General features: G+C 41.5%; 2 protein-coding genes across 2 annotated transcripts in view; one reads left to right on the top strand and one right to left on the bottom strand.

Annotated features, from left to right (window-relative positions):
• Nucleotides 1–56: 56 nt before the first annotated feature.
• On the top strand, nt 57–21668 carry LOC111673593 (STE20-like serine/threonine-protein kinase). Its single transcript, XM_023431407.2, has 18 exons — nt 57–827; nt 2389–2553; nt 5407–5455; nt 5654–5803; nt 7415–7487; nt 7653–7847; nt 8074–8155; nt 9752–9883; nt 10521–11333; nt 11477–11607; nt 11816–11939; nt 13479–13658; nt 15400–15529; nt 16937–17061; nt 17241–17432; nt 17587–17712; nt 17844–17957; nt 19126–21668. The coding sequence occupies exons 1-18, from the start codon at nt 678–680 to the stop codon at nt 19270–19272; spliced, it is 3078 nt and encodes a 1025-aa protein (XP_023287175.1). The 5' UTR covers nt 57–677; the 3' UTR covers nt 19273–21668.
• The window catches only part of LOC111673592 (uncharacterized), a 21400-nt gene continuing 17008 nt past the window's right edge, over nt 21398–25789 (bottom strand). The window contains 11 exon segments of the mRNA XM_023431404.2: nt 21398–21797; nt 22249–22302; nt 22624–22704; nt 22795–22944; nt 23038–23187; nt 23458–23604; nt 24187–24348; nt 24652–24789; nt 24891–25037; nt 25188–25262; nt 25360–25522. Coding sequence (XP_023287172.2) covers nt 21748–21797; nt 22249–22302; nt 22624–22704; nt 22795–22944; nt 23038–23187; nt 23458–23604; nt 24187–24348; nt 24652–24789; nt 24891–25037; nt 25188–25262; nt 25360–25522 — 1317 coding nt within the window. The 3' untranslated portion in view covers nt 21398–21747.

Genomic DNA, 25789 nt, shown 5'->3' with positions numbered 1-25789 from the left:
ATGACCCCGCCAACACGAGGGGCAAGAAGAGAAAGAACCATAGCAGCCGCGCGCAAGCGTGAACGCGCATAGACACTAAATCCGCTAGATTAGTAAACCCGTCCCACAGCACCGGAAAGATGACTGTTTTTACCATTTCAGTGAATGTTAATATGCGGATCAACTGTACTCTTTTTTACCCTCAAGGAAACTGATGAACAATCCTGTGGAATACAACTATTTGGACGAACGCCACTCATCTTGTTTTTTTCTTTTGGTTGTGGAAAGAGCTCACAGGGTTGTCGGGCCAGTGGGTCGTCAGGAGTTAGAACAACGACTAGCTTCGCGTATTACTTTGCATTAAAATAAAGTCTTGTTTAGGCAGATTTCAGATGCTAGAACACGTCTAGGCTAACCTTTCATTATTATTTTAGGGTTTAACAATGACCCATGATGTGCGAAAGAGCTGTTCTCTGGACTGGCCAAAACAGTCAAAAGCTAAGCTAGGTTTTGATCCTAACTATTATCAAAGCCACATTCCGTGTTGACCAGACGGATATTTATAACTAGTTAATGGGACACATATGTTTCTCCTAACATTTATGCTACAGTAAAGTATTGAAAGAAACCGACACTACTTTGGCGTCTTAAAGTGAATTCCTTTGTGAACTTCTTAACTGAATGACCCAGGATTCAGTATGTCATTTTTTAATTTCCGTAAAATATTTAAATTGGGAGCTGAGAAGAAGAAGAAACAGTATGAACATGTGCGCAGAGATGAAAATCCAGAGGAAATATGGGACATAATTGGTGAATTGGGAGATGGAGCCTTTGGAAAAGTGTACAAGGTAGGTCTCCTTCAAAGCTGCTCTTTGTAGGGAGTAGTCATTCCTCTGTTTGTTATAATGTGGCAAACTTGTGTTTTGAGTCTTTTATATCCTCTCCACTCCCAACAATTCCTCTTTCTGATACCTGACACAACGTGCTAGCAGTGTGACCTCAATCTTGTATTCCTTTGACCCACCCACCATCTTCAGACCAATGCACCAGCTCTGTGACATAGGTGGTGTCAAATATGACTGACCTCCTACTTCCCAGTTATCCAAGATATTTGTCTAACCCTTCTCCCTTTGTTTGCATGTGACAGGCTATCAAATGTCATCAGATCCACCCTTTGCTGGAAACTTGACTTCTTAACAAAGTGGTTCCTTTGGCAAACCAAGCTGGGATTTTACCAAAGTTAACATTTCCGTGGTCATATACATGCAGATATTCATCGTATCTGCCCACCAGCTCTTTTTAGATTCTCATACCTACAACAAGGAATTGTTTATGCAAACAAACCAACCAAATTATTCCCCATTTACATTTTCAGAAAGCTGCCCCAGTGTCAAAGCCAAACCCTGTGTCATCATTTTAATAGTGCCATTGTTTGGTCTGACCCTAATGCATAGCTGGAGCCAGGAGCTTCATTTGCATGAGTGACAGTAAATTTTATCACGCACGAGGGCTTTACCAAGTCCAACACCAGGAAGTCTGTGGCTGATAAAACCACTTTACATGTTCTTATTTTTTCCTTGTTGCCAAAGGCTGCTTTTGCTTTTGGATCCTCTGAAAAAGTCACATTACTTTGTATCATACTTAAATGAAGCGTAATCTTCTCACACAGATTGCCAGTTTCCCAGCATTCCCCTGCAAGGCTCACATGAACTAGACCGACAGTTTAAGAGGGGAGAAACACAGATCCTTCATCATCATCATTATATGAGCGCATTTCATGTTTGTGCTCCTGGCAGTGGTACTGGAAGGATGTCTGCAAATAGTAAATTGTAGTGTTATTATATTTACATGTCTGGGCTTTGAGCTATTCCAATTGTATTGAACCACTCCTCTGAAGCACCAATGGGAGAGTCGTCACACTCTATTGATTCACAGAGAAACATGAGCTCTCAGATTTAGTACAGAGGAGTAGATTGTATTTTTTTTTTTAATGGCGTGTATGGCTGACCATGGCACACTGGCAGGTCACCAGGAAGTGGCTACATCCCATATCGCAGCAGCGACTTCATTGAGCACATCCTGCTCGCAGCGAAGCCCAAACAAACAGGAGAAATTTCCACTCTAACTAGACATGTCTCATGCTCTGCTGACTTACTGGGTCCTGCACCAGAGCAGAGTGCTATTTATTGTTTTAAGATCCTTTTAATGGCTGCGTCAGGTGTTTGTTGCAGGTCTGAGGTCAAGTCCAACATGAACAAAGTTTGGCGTCTATGAGTCTTGATGATTATGTGAAAGAACAAAAACAAATTTTCTGCACTAGATCAAAGTATGAGCCGAGCAAGATGTAGCAGGGTGGGTTAAATGACTCCTTTGGCCATACAGCAGTCTAATAACACTCTCATCCTACAGGCCCAGAACAAACAGACGGGCATCCTAGCTGCGGCCAAAGTTATTGACACAAAGACCGAGGAAGAGTTGGAGGACTACATGGTGGAGATTGAAATCCTGGCCTCCTGTGACCACCAAAACATTGTCAAACTCCTTGATGCTTTCTATTATGAGGGCAAACTCTGGGTGAGTAGTGGGAATAGCTCTCTGGAGTCACATTGTCAGTAGTGTTTCCTCTGTATTCCGAGCAGGGGGAAAAATATGGACCTAATAGAGCAGTTTGAGCTAGTAAAGCTTTCTAAATCACACATTAGATCAATCTTGATGTTATGATGGAGCATCCAGTAAATGTTTTTTGCAGTGCAACTTGTGCTGCCTAAAGCTCAGACAAAAACAAGAGCAAATGTGGTAGTAAATTTCCCCCCATGGTAAATATGCTCTATAAATTACAGAAGAATTACTTCCTGTTGTTCTGATAATGACAATATGGGCTCACCATGGGCAACCATACATTTATCTATGCCTTTAGCTTGCATCACTGTGCTTTTAGTCTTTCACAGTATATGCAAGTTCCTCTCCTACTATTCTTATCAGAAACTGAAACCAAAGTTCACATGAGTAGCAGAAACAAGCAGCCGTTAGAGCTGTTAATTATTGTACCAGTTTATAAATATATATAATAAATAATGATAAACAATAATATACGCTTTTGATATGAGCTCATTTTTAAATGCCTCTATTTCTCACCGTAGCCAGTACTAACTCCAAACAAAGCTGTGTGTATTTGGTAATCTTTAATCTTTGAAAACTATCAGAATTTTGTCTATTCATTGCAACACAAAGTCTGAATTTTATGTATATTTCACAACATTGGGGCATCAGTGATGGGCTCCTGTAAATACTAATTCGTTGTGTAGATACAGTACCTTAGTGTCTTTTACCTCAGCTCTGGAGCAAACCTGTGTCAGTAGATATGGATTATATCCAAGCCCTGAACACAAGGGAAGTCTTTATTAATAAATAAATAGTGTGTGGGGAAGTCACAGTGACTGAGGTAGATTACAGGTTGATCTAACCGGTAATTCAGGGGTTTTCTCTTTCTTGTCATATACACCATAGAATATTTAATCATGGCCATCTAAGCAAATAACACATTCAGCAGCAAAGGAAATTCATTTCTACTTGGGGCCATAGCTTGAAATTTGTTTTTGAAATTCTTACTCCCAAAACCAGATGAAATATATAGACAAAAGGTATATTTAGAAATAGAGTATGGACTTGATCGAAAGTATCATGCCTTGACCCATTTTAGTAAGTACATAAGCATCTAAAGGCACAGTCAAGTCATTATAAACACTCATGGTTACCTGAGTATTTAATTTCAGTACATTTCATTGTGCACTCTACCCTTTTCCTCTCCATTGTCCTCTGAACAATGGTCACAGCCTGATTGAGGTTGTCTGCTGATTCTTATCTTGACCTGTGTGGCACCTGTTTGTGCAAAGATGAGAGAGTATCCAGGACATTTCCTCCAGGAGATGAAAGGCTTCATTCCACTTAATCCCTGGAGAGTCTGGGAGGTGGTTTACTTTATAACTGCATATTAAATTGGTGTCATCCACTGACCTTTGTTTCCCCGCTACACTTTCAGCTGCACAGCAACATTTCCTAGAGTCTGTTTTCATGCTTTGGTTGTTGTGATGTGTCTGGCATTCATTCTTTCAGGCCTTGAACTTAAAGGTGATATCATATTCTGTCTCACATCCTCCCTCTCGGTGACACATGAATGGATTAGAAAATATGCGGGTGCATACTTCTCCATGTATTTGTGTGTGTCAAATAAACAAGTGAGAGAGGAAGCCACAGCCCTGGCCCGTGGTTCCTCTCTGCCAGCTGCCACTCTGAGAAATCACTGTGGGGGCCATTGTACAGCAGCAGAGCCACTAAAACAACAGCACGCCTACAGAGAAACACTAGAATGGTGTGCGTTTTTGAATAGCCAAGACTGTTCTGAGACTTGAGGCATTGTATGTCCTGTAAGGGCTTTGTTGTTGGAAGGGGAGCAGTCTTGAAAAGCTCAACTCAATCATGGAATGCCATTGAACCTTGGTGAAAGTTTGGAGTTGATCTTTTTTAAGAAATAGGCTGTTTAGAAGACATGTCTTTTAACCTGCAGGTTGACCCTGTCGCAGAAACAAGGGTGTTAACCAACATATCAACCACAACGAGTTTCTCAATGGTAGCAAAATTGCAAAAGTGCATCTACTTCCTGTTTCTTAGGTTTGACATGTGGCTAAATCTTCCCCAAATCTCAGTGTGAAGCAGTGAGTTAGCATCATGCTATAAGACTAGCCTTGTGTTTAAGCTCAATGAAGACACTCTGCTCCAGATGCTTTGCCATACCTTCTGCCATAATCATACACCCTAGATACTCTAATCCTATTTACAGAATAAGGGCTAAGGTCTGGCAATGTAGTTAGCAAGCCAGCTAGCAGCTGTGTGAAACCCTTTCCACAAAATGGCCCCAACTGGGCCAATCCTCTTACAGCAACAGCCACACTGAAAGCTCCTAAATGTCTTTAAGGGCTCAGCTGAGTGTTTCATTCACACAGGCTCGGTGAAGGTTCATTCTCAAGTTACCTTAGTCAGGGCAGTAGTTAGGCACATGATGAAGAGGATGGGGAGGAGGATGATGATGATGATGATGATGATGATGATGATGATATGAGGCCCTTTGAGGTTTGTGTGTACACAGTGAATGTTCCAGTAAACTAATTACACTGAGGTTCCTCTCTGAACTTCAGAACCTTCCAGACCCGCACAAAAGAGTTTAGAGCTCACTAGGTTCAGCCAGTGTATTAGTGCTTCATGAATGGCCTGCACTCACTTCCATTTGAAATGCATTTTGTAGCATAGCTCACTGCTAGTATCTAAATATTAACAACTATTTTATGTTATGTGCGCTTTTTTACATAAACAAATACCTGTTTAAAAAAAAAAACACATGACTGTGTGTCATTTTTTCCCTCTCATTGGCAGATCCTCATTGAGTTCTGTGCAGGAGGGGCTGTGGATGCTGTCATGCTCGGTGAGTCAGCATTTCCTCTTTGAGTATAGGTTGTAATCAAAAAGGAAACTGTTCAGGAAATAGCACTAAACAGCAAAGTAAATGGCCAATTTAAGACATCAAAAAAGTCCTTGTTACCACCTATGATTAGATTGCATTAGTGGATTCCTGGGTGAGGAGTGCTAAGCATGTGTCTGTGTGACCCTGGCCTCTCTGCAGAACTAGAGAGACCCCTGACAGAGCCTCAGATCAAGGTGGTGTGTAAGCAGACTCTGCAGGCCCTCGTCTACCTCCATGACAACAAAATCATCCACAGAGACCTGAAGGCCGGCAACATCCTCTTCACACTGGATGGTGATGTCAAGCTGGGTAAGGTCAAATTTAGATCCAGCTGTTAACACCAGGATGTACATGCTTCAACCTGTTTCCTATATTATCCAGAATCTGTATGACTCAGAGCTTCAATCCATACATGCTTCAATGAATATTGTTGTAGGATGAGAGGAGAAAACTGTAAGCTGTGTAATACACACAGAAATGTTGAGGACCAGGGTGAACTGGCTCGCTTCTCAAGTACATTTTTCTTGGTTCACTCATGTAATTTTTTTTTTTTTACTTTTTCAAAGGGAAAAATCATAAATTAGTTCACAGTCTAGCAATGTAGGCTATGTGCCTTTAGCCATAGTCTCCATGTATTTTCCTCATGTTTCCTCATGATTGAACTGCTGGAAATGGCATTTACAGCCCTTTTTCACACACACACAGGCTAAAAACATGTAGTTATCTGAACTGGTGAAAACTGTTCAGTGTGATATCATCAGATGATCAGATCAGAAAAACAACTCCACCTCTTTGAAGTTTGTTACGCTAATTTTTGAGCCTTTATAATGCAAGAAGCTTACAAGTTCACATGATCCTTCTCCTGCATGACACTATATGCATGTAGAACAGTCAGAATGTTGGGACTTTGTGTAAACTTGTGCTGCTCTTGTTCCTACTACAGAAGATTTCCAGAAGGATTTGACACAGACAATTGGCATGTTTACTGGATATTTAGAGGAGTCTAGACTGGAGTTAACAGGGAGAATCAGGTGCTGAGTCGTGAATGGATCCAACGCAGGTCCTACATGAACTGAGACGACTGCAGTCTGAAAGTGATATTAGACTCAAGAAAAGGTCATCCCTTTGAAACACTGATCCCACGTCCCCCTAATGCAACTCTTTGTTATCTTTCATCAGACACCTCCCTGCATCCTGCCAATAATTAAACCTCAAAGTCAAATTACTCACACCTCTCACAAAGCTTCTTCTAGAGTCAACAAAGATGTTATTCAGCTGTTTTCGCAGAATAGTGAATAGTTCTCTTTGACAAGTAAACTGAACTTCATGTGTGAAATAAGTGCAGTGCATCTTTAAAAGAAGAACTGTAAAAGAAATTCACTGTAACATATTCTGCATACGTCTATTGTTGCATGATTCTTGCAGACATTATGTCAATTAGTTACCGTTATGCACAACAGCAGTTGTTTGGTCTTGCTGCTCAGTGTGTGCACACACACACACATGTATCCTGCAGATGCAGTAATGTAGCTTACTGAGAGTAACGGTGTGAGTCATTGCTGCTGGATGGAACAGGCTCATTGCACACATATATAACTAACAACAAGCATTTTGTCCAGTGACATAGCGCACACACAGAGTTGCCTGTGCAACTGCCTGCTAGGAAACCCGTGAGCCGTTACTCGCACACGAAGCAAACAAGGCATGATGTCATCATGCAAATGTAGAAAGGCTGTCATAACAGCATTTGGTTTCCTAGGCTGCGTTATTTTGTGTTCCTTTAGTGGACTGATGAGATTAGTATTTGTGCTGCAGTTTTTCACTTTGGACTTGTTTGGTTTGTGTGGTTACAGTTGGAAAATGAATGTGTGTGTTCTGCTGACTTAATTTCTGGTTTGCCTTGTATCACATGTCTTCCAGCTGACTTTGGTGTGTCTGCCAAAAACACCAAAACGCTGCAGAGGAGAGACTCCTTCATTGGAACGCCTTACTGGTGAGTGGAAATCAAATCAAAAATGATTTCATAGTCATTAAAAATCCCTTTTAGCCCAGTTTAGACAAAAAAAATCCACTATTACTCACTGTCAGTTTTTCTGTAATACAGAAACATCCATGAACTCTACATCTCATCTCAATGATTTCCATTCTTTCCTTCCAGGATGGCTCCCGAGGTGGTGATGTGCGAGACGTCCAAGGACCGTCCATATGACTACAAGGCCGATATCTGGTCTCTCGGGGTCACCTTGATTGAGCTGGCGCAGATTGAGCCGCCCAATCACGAGATGAACCCCATGAGAGTCCTGCTGAAAATAGCCAAGTCCGATCCTCCTACCTTGATGCAGCCGTCACGCTGGTGAGTCACAGCGCGAAGCTTTATTGTCCTGTCGGGGACAAGGATGAGCAAGCCTTTGGGTTACCCTTTTAAATGCCCATTCTACTTAGTTTTGCATCCTTCTACTGAGCACCTTAGATATTTGTCAGTTTTCAAGACACTTCAGCCATACAAAGCAATACATTTTAAATGTGCTGGACGAAACAGACCACAGACAAGTCTATTTTTTGCCACTTCCACCCTTTAGGTCTCCAGAGTTCAGTGATTTCCTAAAGCGGTGTCTGGACAAGAATGTGGACAACAGGTGGAACCCGACACAACTTCTACAGGTGCCTTTTTCTTCAACATTCACACATCGTTTTCACTCTCAAGTTCTGAACCCCTTTTTGACTGTCTTATCAGTTCCCACAGCCCTGTACCTAGCCATTTAAATCAAGTGATAATCCTCGTTCCCCATCCCATACCCATGTACCAGCTGCCAGTCAGAGCATAAGCACCAGAGTCCTAGACGACATCTGTTTACCTGCTTGGTAACCGCGTGTCCTGGCAAGACTGACACTCATCCCTTTGTGCTTGAGCTGACGTCAGCAGAGCAGGATTTTCTTTTTCCATAGGGTTTAAGGTGCTCGGCCAAGTCCGAGCCACTTACTTGCAGAGAGCCAGTAAGGACGCATCCACACACAGACTCAGGAAATACTGCACATCTCTGCAGCTGAAGGATTGTTCTGCGCAGAAGAAGACTCGATGGGCTTAAAAATACAAAATAGTGGCCTGCCACCGATGAAGGTTTTGATATCAAAGAAGCTGCATATTCTCAGGCCTGCCATAGAATACGTTCAGCAGATTTCTAAACCGAAGAAGGTGAGGCTGACAAGAGATATGTCGTGTTTGAAGTCTTATCCGGCTCTGCATTAAAGAAGTTTTCTGATCTATTTATTTATTTGTTTATTGTGAAGTGCTCTCAGACAGACAGGTGAATATCCCCAAGAGAGACAGAGTAACTGAAGGATGCAAGAAAGAAAGTTTGCAATATTCAGCCTGTATTGTTTAATGCGTGTTTGTTGGATTCACTTTGTTATGTTTTAAGTCGTCAAAAAAGCAGCAGTGTTTTAACGCTGTGAGCAGTTTACATCCCAAAATCTATGGGGTTCATTTCCGACAGGTTGCAGAGCTTTTACTGCAGCAGGAAAAAAATGTTTACCACAGCATATGCCATGCACTTTGTGCTGACATTTAGATTGAATCTTGATTTATAACCATGTTATTTTCAGAACTGTCTAAATAGCGCATTCATTTCAATAATTCATCTTATGAAATAACACATCATTTAAAAATGAATTTAGAGTAAACACACTCCTCATTCCCCTTGACACCATTGGGGATGTTGACAGTTGTGTGCGGGATGTCATCTACCTGTGCCTGGTCCGTAAGCTCTTGCTCTTGGCCCTTTGGGGACAACAAATCAAACTATCGATTCACTTCAAAAGAGAAGATATTTCAGACCCTCTTGTGTCGCTACAGTCCCACATTTCTGATGAGGACAATTCAGAGGAGGAATCAGTGGGTGATCTCAACTTGCTCTTTCACCTTCTCTTTTTCGGTGTGGCCCAGCAGTTATGGGGAAAACTACAATGAGTTTTGCGGCTGACTTGACCGAAAACTTTAAACATGAAACATTCATAAAACACAAAAACAACAAAAGGCAAAAACTCTGCAGGGACTGATGCACTGATGGAGCTTCAGCACCAGAACGCTTTACATTTGTATATTTATGATTTGGTGCAGTATTTCACCTGCTTCTCGCGACAAATATTCACATATATGCAATTAATTTAGATGAATTCATCACAAAGCATGTCATTAATTTGATTCGTTTTTTTTTATTACTTGACAACCCTGGTTATTTTTCTTTGTCTTTCGCACAGCATTCATTTGTGACCAGTGTGACAGACAGCAAGCCACTTAGGGAGCTCATAGCTGAGGCGAAGGCTGAGGTCACCGAGGAGATTGAAGAGCACAAAGAGGAAGAGGAGGAGGAAGAAACAGAGACACATCTGGTGGGTGAACGTAACTAAAATCAACAAGCAAAAGGTTTTCTTTGGCACTGTTGAGAGAAACGTCTTGTCCTCCAGGAGAAAACACTGCGTTTGTTGTTTGTTAGTTTTTTCATTTTACCAGTCTATGATTAGCTGTGAGTCTGTCTAATACATTTACGTGGTTTTATATAAAGTAATTAGGGGCTTATTAGGGATTGTTTTCATGACTGATTAATCCTCCAATTATGTTATCATTATATTATCATTGTCTATAATATTTGGCCTATTACTTAGATACAAATTCACATATTCACATCACATCAGTCCAAACATATTTTATTTTCCACATAGAAAACAAAGTAAAGCAGCAAATCTGCAGCTTGATATTAGAAGTGATTTTAGATTCATTGTAAAGGAACCTGTGATTTTGTTTTTTATTGTTTGTGTTTGTTTGCTTTAAGATTTTTTTGGGGGGATACTTTTGCCTTTTCCAAGGGGTAGAAACTGGAAAGATGTGGAGAAGGATAGAGGGGTATAATATCCAGCAAAGTTCCTTTGCTGGAATTGAACAGTTTTCAGTCAGCCTACCAATTTTGTTTTCTGGCTTTTGAAAAAACCAACCTTACTAACTTCTCTGTTATTTCTACATCTGCTTCAGGGCCACAAACGCGCCCCATCTGATGTCAGCGTCGCCAGCTCAGAGGATGAAAAGATCCCCCTCTCTCCGTCCATCTTGGAATCTGTTCCTGAGAAGGTTGAGCCAATTCCCCCTGTGCCAACACCCACTGATGTCACTGTGGCCAACCATGTGGTGGACACTAGTTTTGTGGAGGAGCCTGCCACCCCTGCAGCAGAGGAGAGCCTAGAGGAGGCTCCAAACAATCCAACTGAGGATGGACAGCAAGAAGAGAAACCTGTTGAGGAAAAGCTTCCAGAGGCAGAGGCAGAAGCAGAAGCAGATGTTGCCTCACCAGAAGAAGAGACTGAACCAGAGGCACCTGTTAAGGAAATGCAGCAGCTCGAGATAGCTGTTGAGGATGAAAAGGAAGTTGACACAGCCGAGGTTCCCGCCAATCAGGAGGCCACCACAGAGAGCTCAGAGGTCATTGAGGCTCCTCAGGAGGAAAAGGTGGCTGTAGTGGAGGAATGTAACACACCAGCAGAGGAGGTGAAGGAGGAGGTGAAGGAGGAGGAGGAGGAGGAGGACCGGTACAAACATCTAAAGGTCACAGTGACACTACCGGAGCAAGTTAAGGTTGTCCCAAAAGAGGAGAATGGAGAGAAACCCACAGAAAAGGATAAAATAAATGCAGAAGATGAGAAGAAAGTTCCAGACAAAGCCAAGGATGACAAAGAGAGAGATTCAGACTCAGGGAGCGGCTCAGCTGCAGATAACAGCAGTGTAGACCTGAATCTGTCCATCTCAAGCTTTCTGTCCAAAACTAAAGAGCCTGGATCTGTTTCCATTCAGGTAACACACACACAGAACACAATCAAATGCCAGAATAGATTTTTCTTGAAGCTCTGTCGGATCCTGTCTTTAAAATACCAGAAGCTGTGTTATGACAGACCTGAGCTGCAGATATACAGTTTATGTAAATTTCTTTTTTCCAGGACACCAAACGTCAGAAGAAGACACTGAAAAAGACTCGCAAATTCATCGTGGATGGAGTGGAAGTCAGTGTGACTACGTCAAAGATCCTCACTGACAATGACACCAAGAATGAGGAGATGAGATTCCTGAGGTACTGAGGCATCAGTTTCATGCAAATACTAGGGAAATGAGTTGCCCCGGAAATATTAGTGTGTATATTAGTGAACTCGGCAAAGCTTCATTAAAGGTGATATCTGTTCCCCACAGTGACCTGCTCTCTGTTGAAAAATAATTATTACCATAATTTTTCTTTTGTTTCTTCCTCCGCTCCCTTCTTGCCTCCTCCTTCACTTCTCCAGGCGCCAGGAGCTGAGGGAGCTGCGTCTCTTGCAGAAGGAGGAGCAGAGGGCCCAGCAGCAGCTCAGCAACAAGCTCCAGCAGCAAAAGGAACAGACCTACCGCCGCTTCGAGCAGGAGACTACAGTAAGTCAGTCGACCAGAACTGTTAGAGCTGAGGCAGCAACACTTTGGTTTAAACGACCACAACCAGTTCCTTTGATTTTCATTTTCTCAAGTTTCTCCCAGTTGGTCTCAACCTTGTTGATACACGACCATCATTTCAGTCTCTCAGCTCATTTATGGCCTCGACAATATAAATGTGTCAGAATCAGTTCCAGGACAATTCAGTGCTGCTGTTGCATCGGCTTCTGAAGTGTAAAGAAATGAACATCTGCTGACATGCTTTTCAGGACCCTAACTGACATAATAAAACCCTATTCTAACCTTCTTACCTTAAACAAAGTCTTAACCCTGAAACAGCCCTCGAAGAACTGATTGAGTCTGAAAAGACTGAGAAACTGAAAAAGAGTTTGGCAGTAATCCAGAACCCTCCATTAACACTCAATTATGATCATTTTTTGTGAATTGGTTCAGTGCTCTTCACTTTATCCTGAGGTCCACACAACTTCAACTTAACATAGTTCCAGTACAGAGCATGAAACTACTGTTGCTAATTTTCAACTCAAGGAGATTGTGTAATGAGTAAATTTGGAGATACCACCACAGGGAAACTGTTGTGGATCATAAGGACATGGGAAAAAAACAGACTCATTCTGCTCATTCTGTGGTTGTTAAGTGAAGGTTTGCTTTGACGTTCTGCAAACAAAAACCCATCCAGATGTGGGGAAAAAGTGTAAAAGAGGATGACTCATCTGCGTGTTACTTTAGCGCCTTTGCGTAGAGATCCAGATTCTGTGCTTTGAAATCGTGAGGGCCAGATGTACTGGGAGTTTTGCACAGTTTTTTCGGTGCAGATGTGATGCATTTCCCTCAGTGTTTGCAGCGGGCGCTTCGCTCCTCGTTGCATTTGCATTTAAGGGGGTTTGCTATTTGTTGGAGTGTGCATCTTAGAGGTTCAGTATGAGGCGCAGTCCAGGAGCTGACTGTGTAATGAGCTGAGTGAAAACACCATCACAAATTTGCATTAGTATACCTGGTGTGTGAATGAGCCTTGGACGCGGGCAGTTTGTGAATGACACACTTGTCATGTTACTGTGTGAAGGATAACTTGATTTAATCCAACTGTCATTACTATGGTGGTCAGGACTGTAGCAACCATACTGTTAATTTTTTGAATATTCCTATATGTAGTTTGCCATGTTCCTATTTTCTATCCATTGAATTACATTAAATATTCTGTAGTGTTTATGACAGAGCCTGTGCTCATCAGCAGGCCATGCAGTTCCTATTTAGCTTCTTTTGAATTGCTTCATATTCCACTGAAAAGTTACATAACAAAGGTTATTGTCAGATCTCTTTCAACAGTGACACACACTGTGCTAATGGCCTCTCAGTTTTGTATGAGTCCCCTTTGTATCTGCTGTTTTTAATATTGATTTTTTTTATTTTTCTGCCTTCTGAAAATGTCTCTTTGATTTAACACAGTGAAAGCACAAAGCACAGAATTGCTTCTTCTGTTAGAGCCGCTGGTTTGACATGACGTGACCCTCCGTGTACTTCCAGAGTAAGAAGCGTCAGTATGACCAGGAGGTGGAGAATCTGGAGCGGCAGCAGAAGCAGACGATCGAGAGGCTGGAGCAGGAGCACACCAACCGGCTCAGGGACGAGGCCAAACGCATCAAAGCCGAGCAGGACAAAGAGCTGGCCAAGTACCAGAACATGCTGAAAAACCGCAAGAAAGAGGTTAGCATGTGGACCACTTCATTCTGCTGCCTTTCATTTCCTTTCACGTTTTTTTTTTTTTTTTTTTTTTTTTTTACCTGCCTATCAGGTGGACTGGAGAGCTTATAAGGTTCCTATTTATAGCAGGTTGTCTTGATACTTAGACGTACACACGCGTCTCTGATCTCTCATAAGTGTTTACATAACCTCTGTTCAGCCATGCAGGAGCTAAATCAGTCTGCGCTGCCACTTCTCATTTATTTTTTCACATAGTTCTAATCTTACCACAACGTTTGTCTCATTTTATTTCTATCTTATTGCTCACTGCTGCCCTAACACAGGGCAAACAGGAAATGGGACTTTCTCCAAAGCATGTGAAAAATGCTATCATGAAACGTATTAAAGAGGATGTTATCCAAGCCCCACCACAGGAGGTAATGATAAGGGCTCGGTTTGCGGTGGATTTTGAACTTTGACCTCTTCCTCTGTCTGTCTTTTGTTGAAAACAGTGAGCCAACAGTCATTTATTGAGCTGTTTGATGCCGTTTTTATTGCAGACTTTTCCTCACTCTTCCAAACCTTCCTACCTGAGTTTGCAGTGCACACCACAGGTTCAGAATTTAATTGTGTGTGCAGTGTTTAGTGTAATGTGCAGCAGGGTACTGTACTCTGATCCACAGGGAGTGACCCATGTTATGATTCAGTCCTTTCAGTTGTCCTCGTGCACCCTGTGCAACGCTCCCATACAGGATGTAAGTGAAACCCCCCCTATGAGTTTTTTAATGCCTCCTCAAAATTTGGGATCTGGCCTCTTTCATGTGTTTCCTAAAGCATGAATCATTACTCTTAACACACACACACACACACACACACACACACACACACACACACACACACACACACACACACACACACATACACACAAACACTGTCTTTTCTATATCCACCAGGGTCAACACAAAGCTAAAGTAGTGCTATGCTATCAACAAATCTCTTTATGTGGTCATACTGAGATGAATGTTTACTGCTGACAATGAAATGCTGTATATTATAGATAATTATAGTATATCTTAGTAAAGAGGATGGTACACATTATAGTATTGTTCTCCAGTGGATCAGAAGAGTATTTGGAACTGGACGGTACCTAAAGTTAAGTACCTGGAACTAAAAAGGTTTTACAGGTTGGTTTTTTTTGTTAATTTTTTATAAATTTTACTTTTCACCTAAGAACATGCTAATTTTTAAATAATTAAGTTAATAATTAATAAGGTAGTTTGCAGACATTTAAAGACATGCAGCAAAGGAGAGCTTGAAAATGTTTATAGCGCAGCACTGAGTGCTTTATTAGAGTGTTAAATGTCAGGTTCCTCCCGGTTAGCCGAGCCAAGTAGGCCGGATTAATGTGACTGACAAGCAGGTGAAACAGTATTGCCAGCTGTAACTGTCTGGTTCATCAGCTCAGGCTGTGTTTAGCCTGAAGTAAACTTGGCAGGAAGCCTATAGGCCAGCAAACACACTAAATCACACACTGAGCTCGCCTCATAAAACCTTTTCTACTCAAGTTTTTTTTGCAGGAAAGGTGCTTCCTGTCAGTGTAAAAGGTGCTTCACTAATGAAGCCCAAGATTTGTCATTGATTGTTGTGGATGGATGTTCAGTGCCTGCCTCAGATTCTCTGTGTAGTCTAGATACTGAGGTTGTTACCTGGACCTGTGTAGTGTAGTCCTGAAAGGTATTTATAATCTGTATCATTCTGGGTCCAGGAACAAGAGTTTCTTCAGAAGCAGCAGCAGGATCTGGACAGCGCTCTAAAGAAGATAATCCAGCAACACAAACATGAGCTCGCCACCATCGAGAGAGACTGTCTCAACCACAAGCAGCAGCTTCTCCGAGGTAAAAAGAAAATCCCACCAGATGATTCATATCATGTGTGACTGAAGGTAGTTACTTTGTTTGTTGAACTTAAGATGGATTTATATCCTGTCTGAGCTGCATGTCCGACTGTTGGATAGTGTCCGATACCTCTTCCAGCTACAACTTTCTAACATTCAATAGGGACCATAAAGGCTTCGTCTTAGCCGCAGCGGCCCGGGTTCGAGTCCGAACCGTGGCCTTTTTGCTGCATGTCATCCCCCTCTCTTTCTCCCTGACTTTCCCGTCTCTCTCTCACTGTGGCTCTCAGAACAAAGATAGAAACACATTTTATTTCCATTGTGATGAGAAAGCACATTGTACAGATGAAAAGTAGCACAAATTGTGTAACAAATGATGAAAAAAAAAACAGAGGTAGAGAGAGAAGATCAAACCCAGTTTACTTTCTCACTTCACCAGCACAGTGAAATCGTAATGTGGGTGTGAATCATCGTTTTCAGAAAATGACAGAAATTGTCGCACACACAAAACCCAATTCCAAATGAACACTAATGTTGCTTCGGCATCATGTAGTTTTTTGTTAGGGAAGTCATTCAACAGTCTTAACATTTAAACAAAAATAGCTAGATATGTTTCACCTTTGATTCTGAGTGCATGATCATCGTTTCAGAAAAACAAAGGTCAGGATCAAACAGCATTTGCAAATATTTTTGTTGGTATTTCTTTAAACCGTGGTCTGGCCACTGGCAGGTTTTACCACATCACAATCATTCAGGTGCTGCCACTAAATAAATCCAACTTATTTCTTACTTCAAGCAGGTTAATGCTACCATTATTTGCAAATCTTCTTTGACTGGTAGCAAGTATTTTTATTTTTCCTTCACATCTGTCCAGTTAGTTTCGTTTCGTCTGTAGTAAGTCGTATCAACAGTAAACAAGCTCTCTTTGGAGGTAGAGGGAGACTCTCGGATCACATCCCTGCTAACGTCAACTGCAGCCCCTGCAGACATGACTGCAGTGAACAGCGGCCTGTTAGCAGTTAGTGCTGCCTGCGACTTAATCCCATGCATAATATGCCAGGAGCTGCACAAACAATACTTCTCGGAAATGCTCAGTGAAGCAAGTCATGGGAGGTTGTAACTGCTTTTAAAGAGCTTTCCCAGGGAAAAGAAATTGTGAGATAGTTCAAAGCTTGAAAGCTGAAACCTCAGTAGGAAAGCTGATGTTGGTTAATATAAGTATCTCAAGCACCCAGCCATTTGCTGCTAATGAGGTAACTTCAGCACTTCTGCACCATCATGTTCCTCTCAGACTGCAGACCATGTACTGAAGCTGATCTCAAGACATTACTGTCCAATAAGCCTATGAATGGGTGGTCTGTGCAATCATTTAGCTTTGTGTTCTCTTCGCTTGTGTGTTTGCGTACAGCACGGGAGGCTGCTATGTGGGAGCTGGAAGAGCGCCATCTGCAGGAGAAACACCAGTTGTTCAAACAGCAACTCAAAGACCAGTACTTCATGCAGAGACACCAGCTGCTCAAGAGACACGAGAAGGTAGAGACTGGATGGCAGCCTTGGTCTATTTCAGTTCTTTTACATTGGTTCTTCCAACTTCAGAAAAACTGGCCTCAAATAATATCTTATAAATTCCTTCAGCGTGAAAGTAAAGGTCGAAAAAGTTGCTCCGTTAACTCCCTCCATCTTGCATACCTGTTTGTGCGTGCCCTGTGCAGGAGATGGAACAGATGCAGCGCTACAACCAGCGTCTGATCGAGGAGATGAAGAACAAGCAGACGCAGGAGAGAGCCAGGCTGCCCAAGATCCAGCGCAGTGAGGCCAAGACCCGCATGGCCATGTTCAAGAAGAGCCTTCGCATCACTGGAGCTGCCATCACCCCCGAGCAGGAGAGGGAGAAGATCAAACAGGTGATGACCTGAGCGATATGGACAATGGCAGAAATGAAATTGAACCACTTTTCTTTTGTCCTATGGCGGTTGGAAATCTCAACAATACACAGTCATGTCACATTTCTTGAAGGAATAATAAGCTGTGAAGCCTAATAGTATTTGTCTTTTCCAGTTTGCAGCTCAGGAAGAGAAGAGACAGAAGAACGAGAGACTCCACCAGCACCAGAAACATGAAAACCAGATGAGAGATTTGCAGCTGCAGTGCGACACCAACATTCGAGAGCTTCAGCAGCTGCAGGTAAAGATATAAAAGAAACATAAACTTTAACTTTTATTGGAAAATTCATACATTTAAAATGTTATTTTTGGGCAATTATTATCCACTATGTACATGTTTTTTAATACTGTACCTCCCTGTGTGTGTCTCAGAATGAGAAGTGCCACCTGCTGATTGAACATGAGACCCAGAAACTGAAGGAGCTGGATGAGGAGCACAGCCTGGAGCTGAAGGAGTGGAGGGAGAAACTACGACCCAGGAAGAAGGTGAAGTATCATGTTCTGTTTTCACCTTTTTGAAAACACAGTCAACCCATTATCTTTATACTAAAGACTCTCAGACCAACACTATGGTCTATTTATGGTCATCTAACAAGCTGTATGCTAGCTGTGTGTGGAGCTATCAATCATATCACATGATCTTCATCAGCAGATGGAGTTTTCCAGTTGTCATGGAACTGATTGTATTTATTTATTTATTTGTTTTTGGTTGGACAGCAACAGCAGGGCCAGCCCTATAGACACGACTGTCCATGAGTGTGATCGAGTCACACCATTGGCCAGCTGAATGTCATGTGACTGGGTCATGAAGTTACACTGTTGGCAGTGTTAAGTTTCCTCATTTGCTGTTGCTCTTTCAAAATGATTTATCACAAACAGTTTCTATTAACAGGACGTTTAGCTAATAACGCCTCCATCCATCCATCTATTTTATATCACTTATCCGGAGTTGGATAACGGTGGCAGCAGATTAAGCAAGGTAGTCCAGACGCCCCTCTCCCCAGCAATGCTTTCCAGTTATTCCTGGGGGACTCTGAGTTTGACCTCAAATTTTTTGACTTGAGTTTGATATCAAATGACTCCTTTTGGTGAGGAGGAGCAGCAGCTCTACTCCCAGCTCCCTCCGGATGTCTGAGCTCCTCACCCCATCTATAAGGGTGAGCCCAGCCACCCTTCCGAACCAGCCAAAGCTCATGACCAGACGAGGGTCGGAACTGGGATCAACTGTTAAAATCAAAAGCTTTGCCTTCCAGCAAGTACGGTCGAGTGCAGTGCCCGCCGACTCAGCACCAGTCAACCGGTCAATTTCACCCTCCATTTTGCCGTCACTCATGAACAAGCTCGAAATACTTAAACTCCTCCACTTGAGGCAACAACTCGTTCTCAACCCGAGGAGAAAAATCCATTCTTTTCAGGCAGAGAACCATGACCTGCTTTTCTATGAATACACCACTCTTATAACCCTTTATCAGTTTTTATTTACTCACAGTAGACAGTTTAAAAAACTTTAACCTCTCTTCTGTCTGTGGACCACATGAGACACATGTTGATGCAAGACTGGCTATAACACTGGCTCAAATCCATTTACCTGGTTCAACAAATAGAAGGGTAAATTAGCATGTAAAACTTGAATGTTTTTCTGTGTGTCGTGCAGGCGCTGGAGGAAGAGTTTGCCAGGAAGCTGCAGGAACAGGAAGTGTTCTTTAAGATGAGCGGCGAGTCAGAGTGCCTTAACCCCTCCAACCAGAGCCGCATCTCCAAGTTCTACCCGATCCCCAGCGTCCACTCCACTGGCTTCTAGGAGGAATCTACGCACATATGCAGTATACACACAGTGGACATGGACATAAGCACACACACACACACACTCATGAAGAGAGTAAAGACTGAACCTGTGCTGCCTTGCCCTCATTCTCTGACAGCTGTCAGGGTGTAGGGATCTAAGTTGTTTTTCTGTCTCTGGAATTAGTTCCTCGATGGTCTGCAGACTCTAATTTTGCTCATTTTGTCATATTTTCACACTATTACCGTCATTTTGAAGGAGAACTATGAAGGAGAATTTCAGATTTAGTGCTTCAGTCATCACCTCAAAACTACTAAAGTGAAGTAGCTCTCTGTCCAACCTTCTTTTGTGATTGAATTGTGTTTTTTTTTTTTTTTTATGAAGACTCCAGTGCCTGTAGAGTCAGATGTTTTTGGCTTTTAAAATCAAGCAATGTATGATTATTATTTGCTGCTCAATTTAGCTCTAATTTAGACGTTTGCACTAAGGAAAGGATTTTTATACCACTTAATTTGGTTAAATATTGAATAGCAACCTTATCATTTATAATTGATCATCAAAAAGAATGTATTTCTGACAACGAAGGAGCACACATCACTCTTAACGAAGGAATGATGATACAGTATATTTTTATTAGGTCATTCATGTGTGTCTGTGTTAGAGGGGTAAAGACATCCAGGCAGTCGTTCGTCTTTACACGTCGTCTTTGTGATACATTAGGGGTTAAAATAACCGGTCTTATGCATTATTTCAATGCAAGGTGTGGGAATGTTTTCCAGCAGAAATGATTCCTTCTTTCAGGGTTTTTCTTCAGAATGCCTTCCTGTTTCAAGCACTTAAGACTTGGGACTACTGTTTAGCAACACACAGTACATGGTGTAAACCATAAGTTACTTTGCTGCATATGATAGAGGAAGTGTGGAGATGGTGTTTACATACAGAGACAAAGGATCACTGTTAATTGGACACTAAGGAAATCACAGTGGTGGCGGTTGAAAAACCATTAATGTAACTGTTTGTTGGTCTTTTTTTCTTTTTCTTTTTTTTTTAGGTGACACCACTTTTATTGTTGTCCAGCAAAAGTTGTGTATCTATAGGAGCAAGTTCTTCAGGGATGAATAAAGATTTTCATTGATGTCCATCAGTTCTGTAAAATTTATAGCATTTTTAAGAGTTTCCAAGGCCATGTGCCATGAAACTGACTCAGCAAATTCTCACTATGAACAGCTCTCAGTTCAGCGAAGCAGAAAAAAAATAATCTAACTTGCAGTTATAGTTGATGAGGTGTCCTTTGTATTTGCTCTGGTTTTCTGCTTGGTTTGCTACCAGGTGTATTATGGGTAGGGCTGCATGGCTTTTGTTTCTTCTTTTTATTGAATGATATTACCTTTTTCATTGATATGCTAGCTAATAGCCTTAATACTTAAAAAATGGATGTACTGTATACCTGTCGTGACCATCTTTAAAGATTTTGGTCAAACTATTGGTTTCATGAAGCATTTTAACGATTTCAGAATGATTTCATTCAACTGTATTCAAACAAACGAAAACAGAACATGAGCTTTGAGCAAAGTTTTTTTTTTTATTTAGGCTTAAGGATTGTGAATGATGTTAAAGCAGTCGATGCAAAAATGGACCTGACTGGTTTAGGCCATCTTGACCTCTGATTGGTTCATTTTATCATCTCATTCTCTTTATGATTGGCTTTAAAGTTATCAAATGTATTTAATAACAGCTGTTATGTACAAAAATACTGAAGGAGTGCTGTGCACCATTTGCAAAACATTCTCAATAGCTATTTATATGAAAAACCACACTGCAGCGCCTGTGCTATAGCTAACCTTCTCTACTTACCCACTGGAAGTTTGCAGCGTACAAAAATAGGCAAATCAGTCCTGTCAATTCTTGTTCCGTTTGGCAGATAGAAAGTCTAAACTGATTAAATTCTGAATGTCTGAAAAAACAAAACCATGATCCATATCAAAATCAAATGAAAATTAGGCAATTTTTTAAAATAGATTTATAGTTTTTAGAATTCCTGTGTACTGTAGATTTTCATTTTGCTGTAAATAAACTGTTTCCTCTCTGCTACAGTTGTGTTTAGTCCTTGATTTGATCCCGACCAGTTATCTTGGTGATGATGAAAAGCTATTAAAAAAATCTTTATTCAATGGGAAAGTGGTCTCAGACATATGGACCCCATACATATACATATATATATTTGTTACATAGCATGGTCTGGCTAGAAAAGGCCCAATGTGATGAAAAGGTAAGAAAAAGTACACAATAAAATATGTCACCATACTGGTCCCTCATGTGTCAGACAAGCTAATTCAATACATAATCCCTGATTTCACAAATACAACTCTGCACAGTAAATGTTTATCAGTATAAAAGTACAATCATATCCCTTTTAGAAAAACAGGTAAATTGGTGAACAGCATCCAGCGTGTGCATCAGCAACACAACTCTTTGAGTTCAGTGACCTGGTTCTCAGACACCAACATTCCTCTTCCTTCTTTTAGTCATTACTGTGAATTCTCCTGTAAAAAAAAACACAAAGGGTTTGATTTAAAGGTTGCTTTACACAAACTGCTTCCAGTTGATGAGCACCTGCTTGTTCTAGCACATTAAATCAAACATTCAAAATTATTGGCATTATTGGGGCCCTCTCTTTCAATAAATGGTTTATTTTGATAGTCCATTTACAGAGTAGTTGTAACATTTCAAAAGGTTATCAGTTAAGATTCAAAGATTCAACTTTCATTAACTATTCCTCACCCCCACCCCCCCAACCTAAATTTTCTCCATCACTTATATCCTTTTATCTAAAATTATCACTCAATATTTTTCTATTGGTTCCTGTGCTATGACAGCAGATGAGATAAATAAAGCTTTGAAGATCTGAAAAATCGGTGACAAATGAACAATCAAATTGCGCTAATTCATCTAAGACCACTGCCCAGGACTGAATGTGAAATAACAATAACTGACCTCTGTCACCCTTTTGTCCTCGGCGTCCCTCAGGCCCAGGAAGGCCTCGTTCACCTGTGTCCGGACAGAGTCATTATAAAGTGTCACTACAGACTAATGGTACTAGGAAAAGCCATGAAAGACACAAAAATTATTTATAACAGTTCTTCATATGGAACTTCTTCTTTTTTAGCTGTTTCAACTGCCATGGTCTGATTTAACTGGGAAAACTAATAGCACTCTGGAAGAATAGAAAAAGGTTCCTGTGTGTAATAAAAAACGTGTAATTACCATTAAATGTCAAGTACTGTAAGCAGTATGAAAACAATTATTTACAGTACAATCCGTAAAATCTTTCATTCCAAAGTCCTTTTCTTAAAGTATTTTAAGATGCACCTTTCTCCCCTTTTAGACCAGGGAATCCCATGTCCCCTTTCTGTCCTGGTCTCCCAGGTGGTCCGACAATGGTTCCATGTGCTGTGGAGGACAAATGTTTTCATTCTCACATTTTAGCTTCTTCATTGTTTTTTCATTGTAATGATTTTTAATTGTTAAATGCTACTTTACTTTTGATGTATTCCACCAAATCAGTAACATTTGTTTGGGAACCAAACAACCGGCTGTATCCCGGTGGACCTGGAGGGCCAGGTGGTCCGGGTGGTCCTTGGGTGACGCGTTCATTGCGAGTCCGCTCGATGTCACGAAGCAGACCTTGCACTAGAAAATAAGAGGTAAGGTTAACAAATATCCCAACCTGTCTGTTTTACTGTAGATTTTGATTAGTGATTTATATCATCATAGTACACTCACATCTGACATATTCCAGCTGTTCTGTGGCATTTCCATGTGAACCAAACCATCGGCTGTATCCTGAGGGACCTGGGGGGCCGGGCGGTCCTGGAGGTCCCTGGAAGACGCGACTGTTGTACTCTCTCACAATGTCATGCAGCACACCACGAGCTGCAAACGTAAGAAAACAGGATGATACATGTGAAGCTTTGCTGCCACTGGTTGCATTCAATACCAAGAATATAATAAATTGTCAGACTGGAAGAGAGCTATACTGTAACATGAGCAAAGACTGGTAGTTGTAGAGTAAGTAAAAGTCAGGACTGTCCTCACTAAGCTTTAAAGACAACCAGATTCTTACATCTGACACTGCACTATCTGCACTCCACCAGTTGTTGGTCACGGACGCAGTCAGTCATCATAAAGCTGACATCGACTTACATTTGAGATAGTCCACCACATCCACGACGTTTTCACGAGTACTAATCCACTGGCTTTGTCCAGGCATTCCTGGAAGTCCAGGAGGTCCTGGGGGTCCTTGAACAACACGTTCACTGTCTCTCAAAACATCCCGGAGCAGACCATGGGCTGCATATGGAGGACAGTAGAGTCCAATATTATATAATGCAAATGAAGGTAAACTTGCAGTTCACGTTAGTGAAATACTTTCTACTGTGTCTTATATCTGTCAGACCAGATCATCTAGATGGATAATCTTATCTTCAGTGTCCTTAGAGTCTGCTCAAAACCTGGTAAAACTGCATTTTCTTATTATGGACCCAGGACTTGGATTGTCTGGGAATGCTACCTTCATATCAGACATTCAAGCATCAGATAAAAAAAAACATGTTTCATGAGGAGCATAATTGTTTTAAATAGCCAAGTTACATCTCTCTCCAGTTTTGTTGTTTGCAATGTGATTGCTGTAAAATAATGATGTATGTTCTCATATGACACCTATCTTATGCTGCCATTTTGGCAAAGTCTTGTAAAATAGATAATATGTCTCAGGAGGCTTCCTGGTTAAATGAAGGTTAAATAAAAAGACATGAATAGAGCACAAACCAAAATAAAATGCAACACATAGAACATATCAAGTATTGACAGATTCAAACTCCAGTCCATGAATTTTGTCATTTGTAACGTGGTTCTCGACTAACTGCCACTTACATTTGATGTAATCAGTTACTTTGACAGCCATGCTGGAGTAGTCACTAGTATCCACGTTCCAGTCTCTGGCGCCAGGCACACCTGGTTCTCCCTTGTGTCCTGGGGGTCCAGGAGGACCTGGCAGACCAGGAAGTCCAAACATAGCTCCTCTCACACCATCACCTGGAGACAATACAACATAATATGACGTCACTCTGTGTAGTGCTGTGTAGTGCTTTTTGTGTAGAAAATACTTCAGAGCCAGAGTCTAAACCAATTCTGTGTCGTTATGATGTGGGAATCCCAAAATATTTAGATAGGTAAAATCATGGGACTGATTCTACAAATATTTCAGATACACCATGTGTAATAAGTCAATGTTATGTGAAAACTGAGTCTGGTACAGACCAAACCACACCTAAAGTAGCGTTATAAAAGCCAAAGCTTCCCACGATGAGATGGCGTATTTTTAAAGATTAAACTCACTCCTGACATATTCTTGCTCTGCCTTGAGCAACTCTCTGTTGGCATGCTCAGCATAGGAAACAATTCCACGGATTGGACCGGGAGGGCCTGTAGGTCCAGGGGGACCAGGGGGGCCTGGAGGGCCTCTGAAGGCGACACCTTTGGGGAAGCAATGGAACAGATGGGTGAGGATGGGTGTGTATATATTTTTAATTAATTCTTCATAAACTAATAAAGTCAAAGTTTTCAGTCAAACTCACTTTGCAGGTAGTCACGGATGTCTGCGCTAATGTAATTTCCAAGTCCCGGTGGGCCAGGTGGTCCTGCTGGTCCAGGTGCTCCTTGTGCACCAGGGACACCTGGAGGACCAGGAGGCCCGTGAGGGCCCACAAGTGCTTGATACCCAGCTAGCCAAACAATGAAATTGAAAATATGTTAGTTTGAGAATGCTACTAGATCTAATTATTTTAGAACAGATACTCTACATTAGCATGAATACTATGGGCTCAAAAACCTAATTTTACTGGGGGGTTAACTGCTGTAGTTATGTCTCTTACTTGATAACACATTTCCAGGAAGGCCAGGAGATCCGGGAGGTCCAGGAGGTCCAGGGACACCTACCATCCCCCTCTCTGGTGACAGACAAGACCCACAGTCAGTGACATTCATGTTCTCCTGCCAGAATACCATTTTAATAGGTAACGTCATAGGTGCTTCTGTAACTCCAACCATTCATGAAACTGAGGATCCGTTCAGCAACCTCCTGGGTTTCAAATTTGCCAAGGCTCAGAGCTCCAGGAGGCCCTTCTGGACCAGGAGGAACAGCAACGTATCTCCTCACATCCTCTCCTGGACAGAGATAATTGACAATCTCATTATTTGCTCCCAAGAGCTGGATATCAAAAACCAAACTTGAAGATTTTGAGGAAATCAGGTAAATTATCTCATTTTAAATGGCTGCCAAATATGTCCAATGCCCATCATATAAGCCACTATATGGTATATAACTAATGTCTACTAATTGACCATCTGTTCAAATTTTCTTTTACAAGTTGACTTGATGTTCCTAACTCGCGTAATTAGCTGCTTCAAATTTTTACAATTCATATACAAAGACTGTTGGCAACAATGCGTACTTTGCACAAACGATGAATAAATT

Source organism: Seriola lalandi, unplaced genomic scaffold (genome assembly GCF_002814215.2).
Source record: "Seriola lalandi dorsalis isolate HSWRI2012SDOR001 ecotype SW California unplaced genomic scaffold, Sedor1 jcf7180002054921, whole genome shotgun sequence".
Taxonomy (NCBI): domain Eukaryota; kingdom Metazoa; phylum Chordata; class Actinopteri; order Carangiformes; family Carangidae; genus Seriola; species Seriola lalandi.
The sequence above is the reverse complement of the archived record's forward strand: the minus strand, read 5'-3'. Positions and strand labels throughout refer to the sequence as shown.

What these genes read in the sequence shown, in the direction of transcription:
- LOC111673593 (XM_023431407.2), top strand. Translation starts at nt 678, where the DNA reads ATGTCATTTTTTAATTTCCGTAAAATATTTAAATTGGGAGCTGAGAAG. An exon ending in CTGGATCTGTTTCCATTCAG is followed by an intron (nt 11,334 to 11,476) that starts GTAACACACACA and finishes TCTTTTTTCCAG; the next exon opens with GACACCAAACGTCAGAAGAA. An exon ending in TGCTCAAGAGACACGAGAAG is followed by an intron (nt 17,062 to 17,240) that starts GTAGAGACTGGA and finishes TGCCCTGTGCAG; the next exon opens with GAGATGGAACAGATGCAGCG.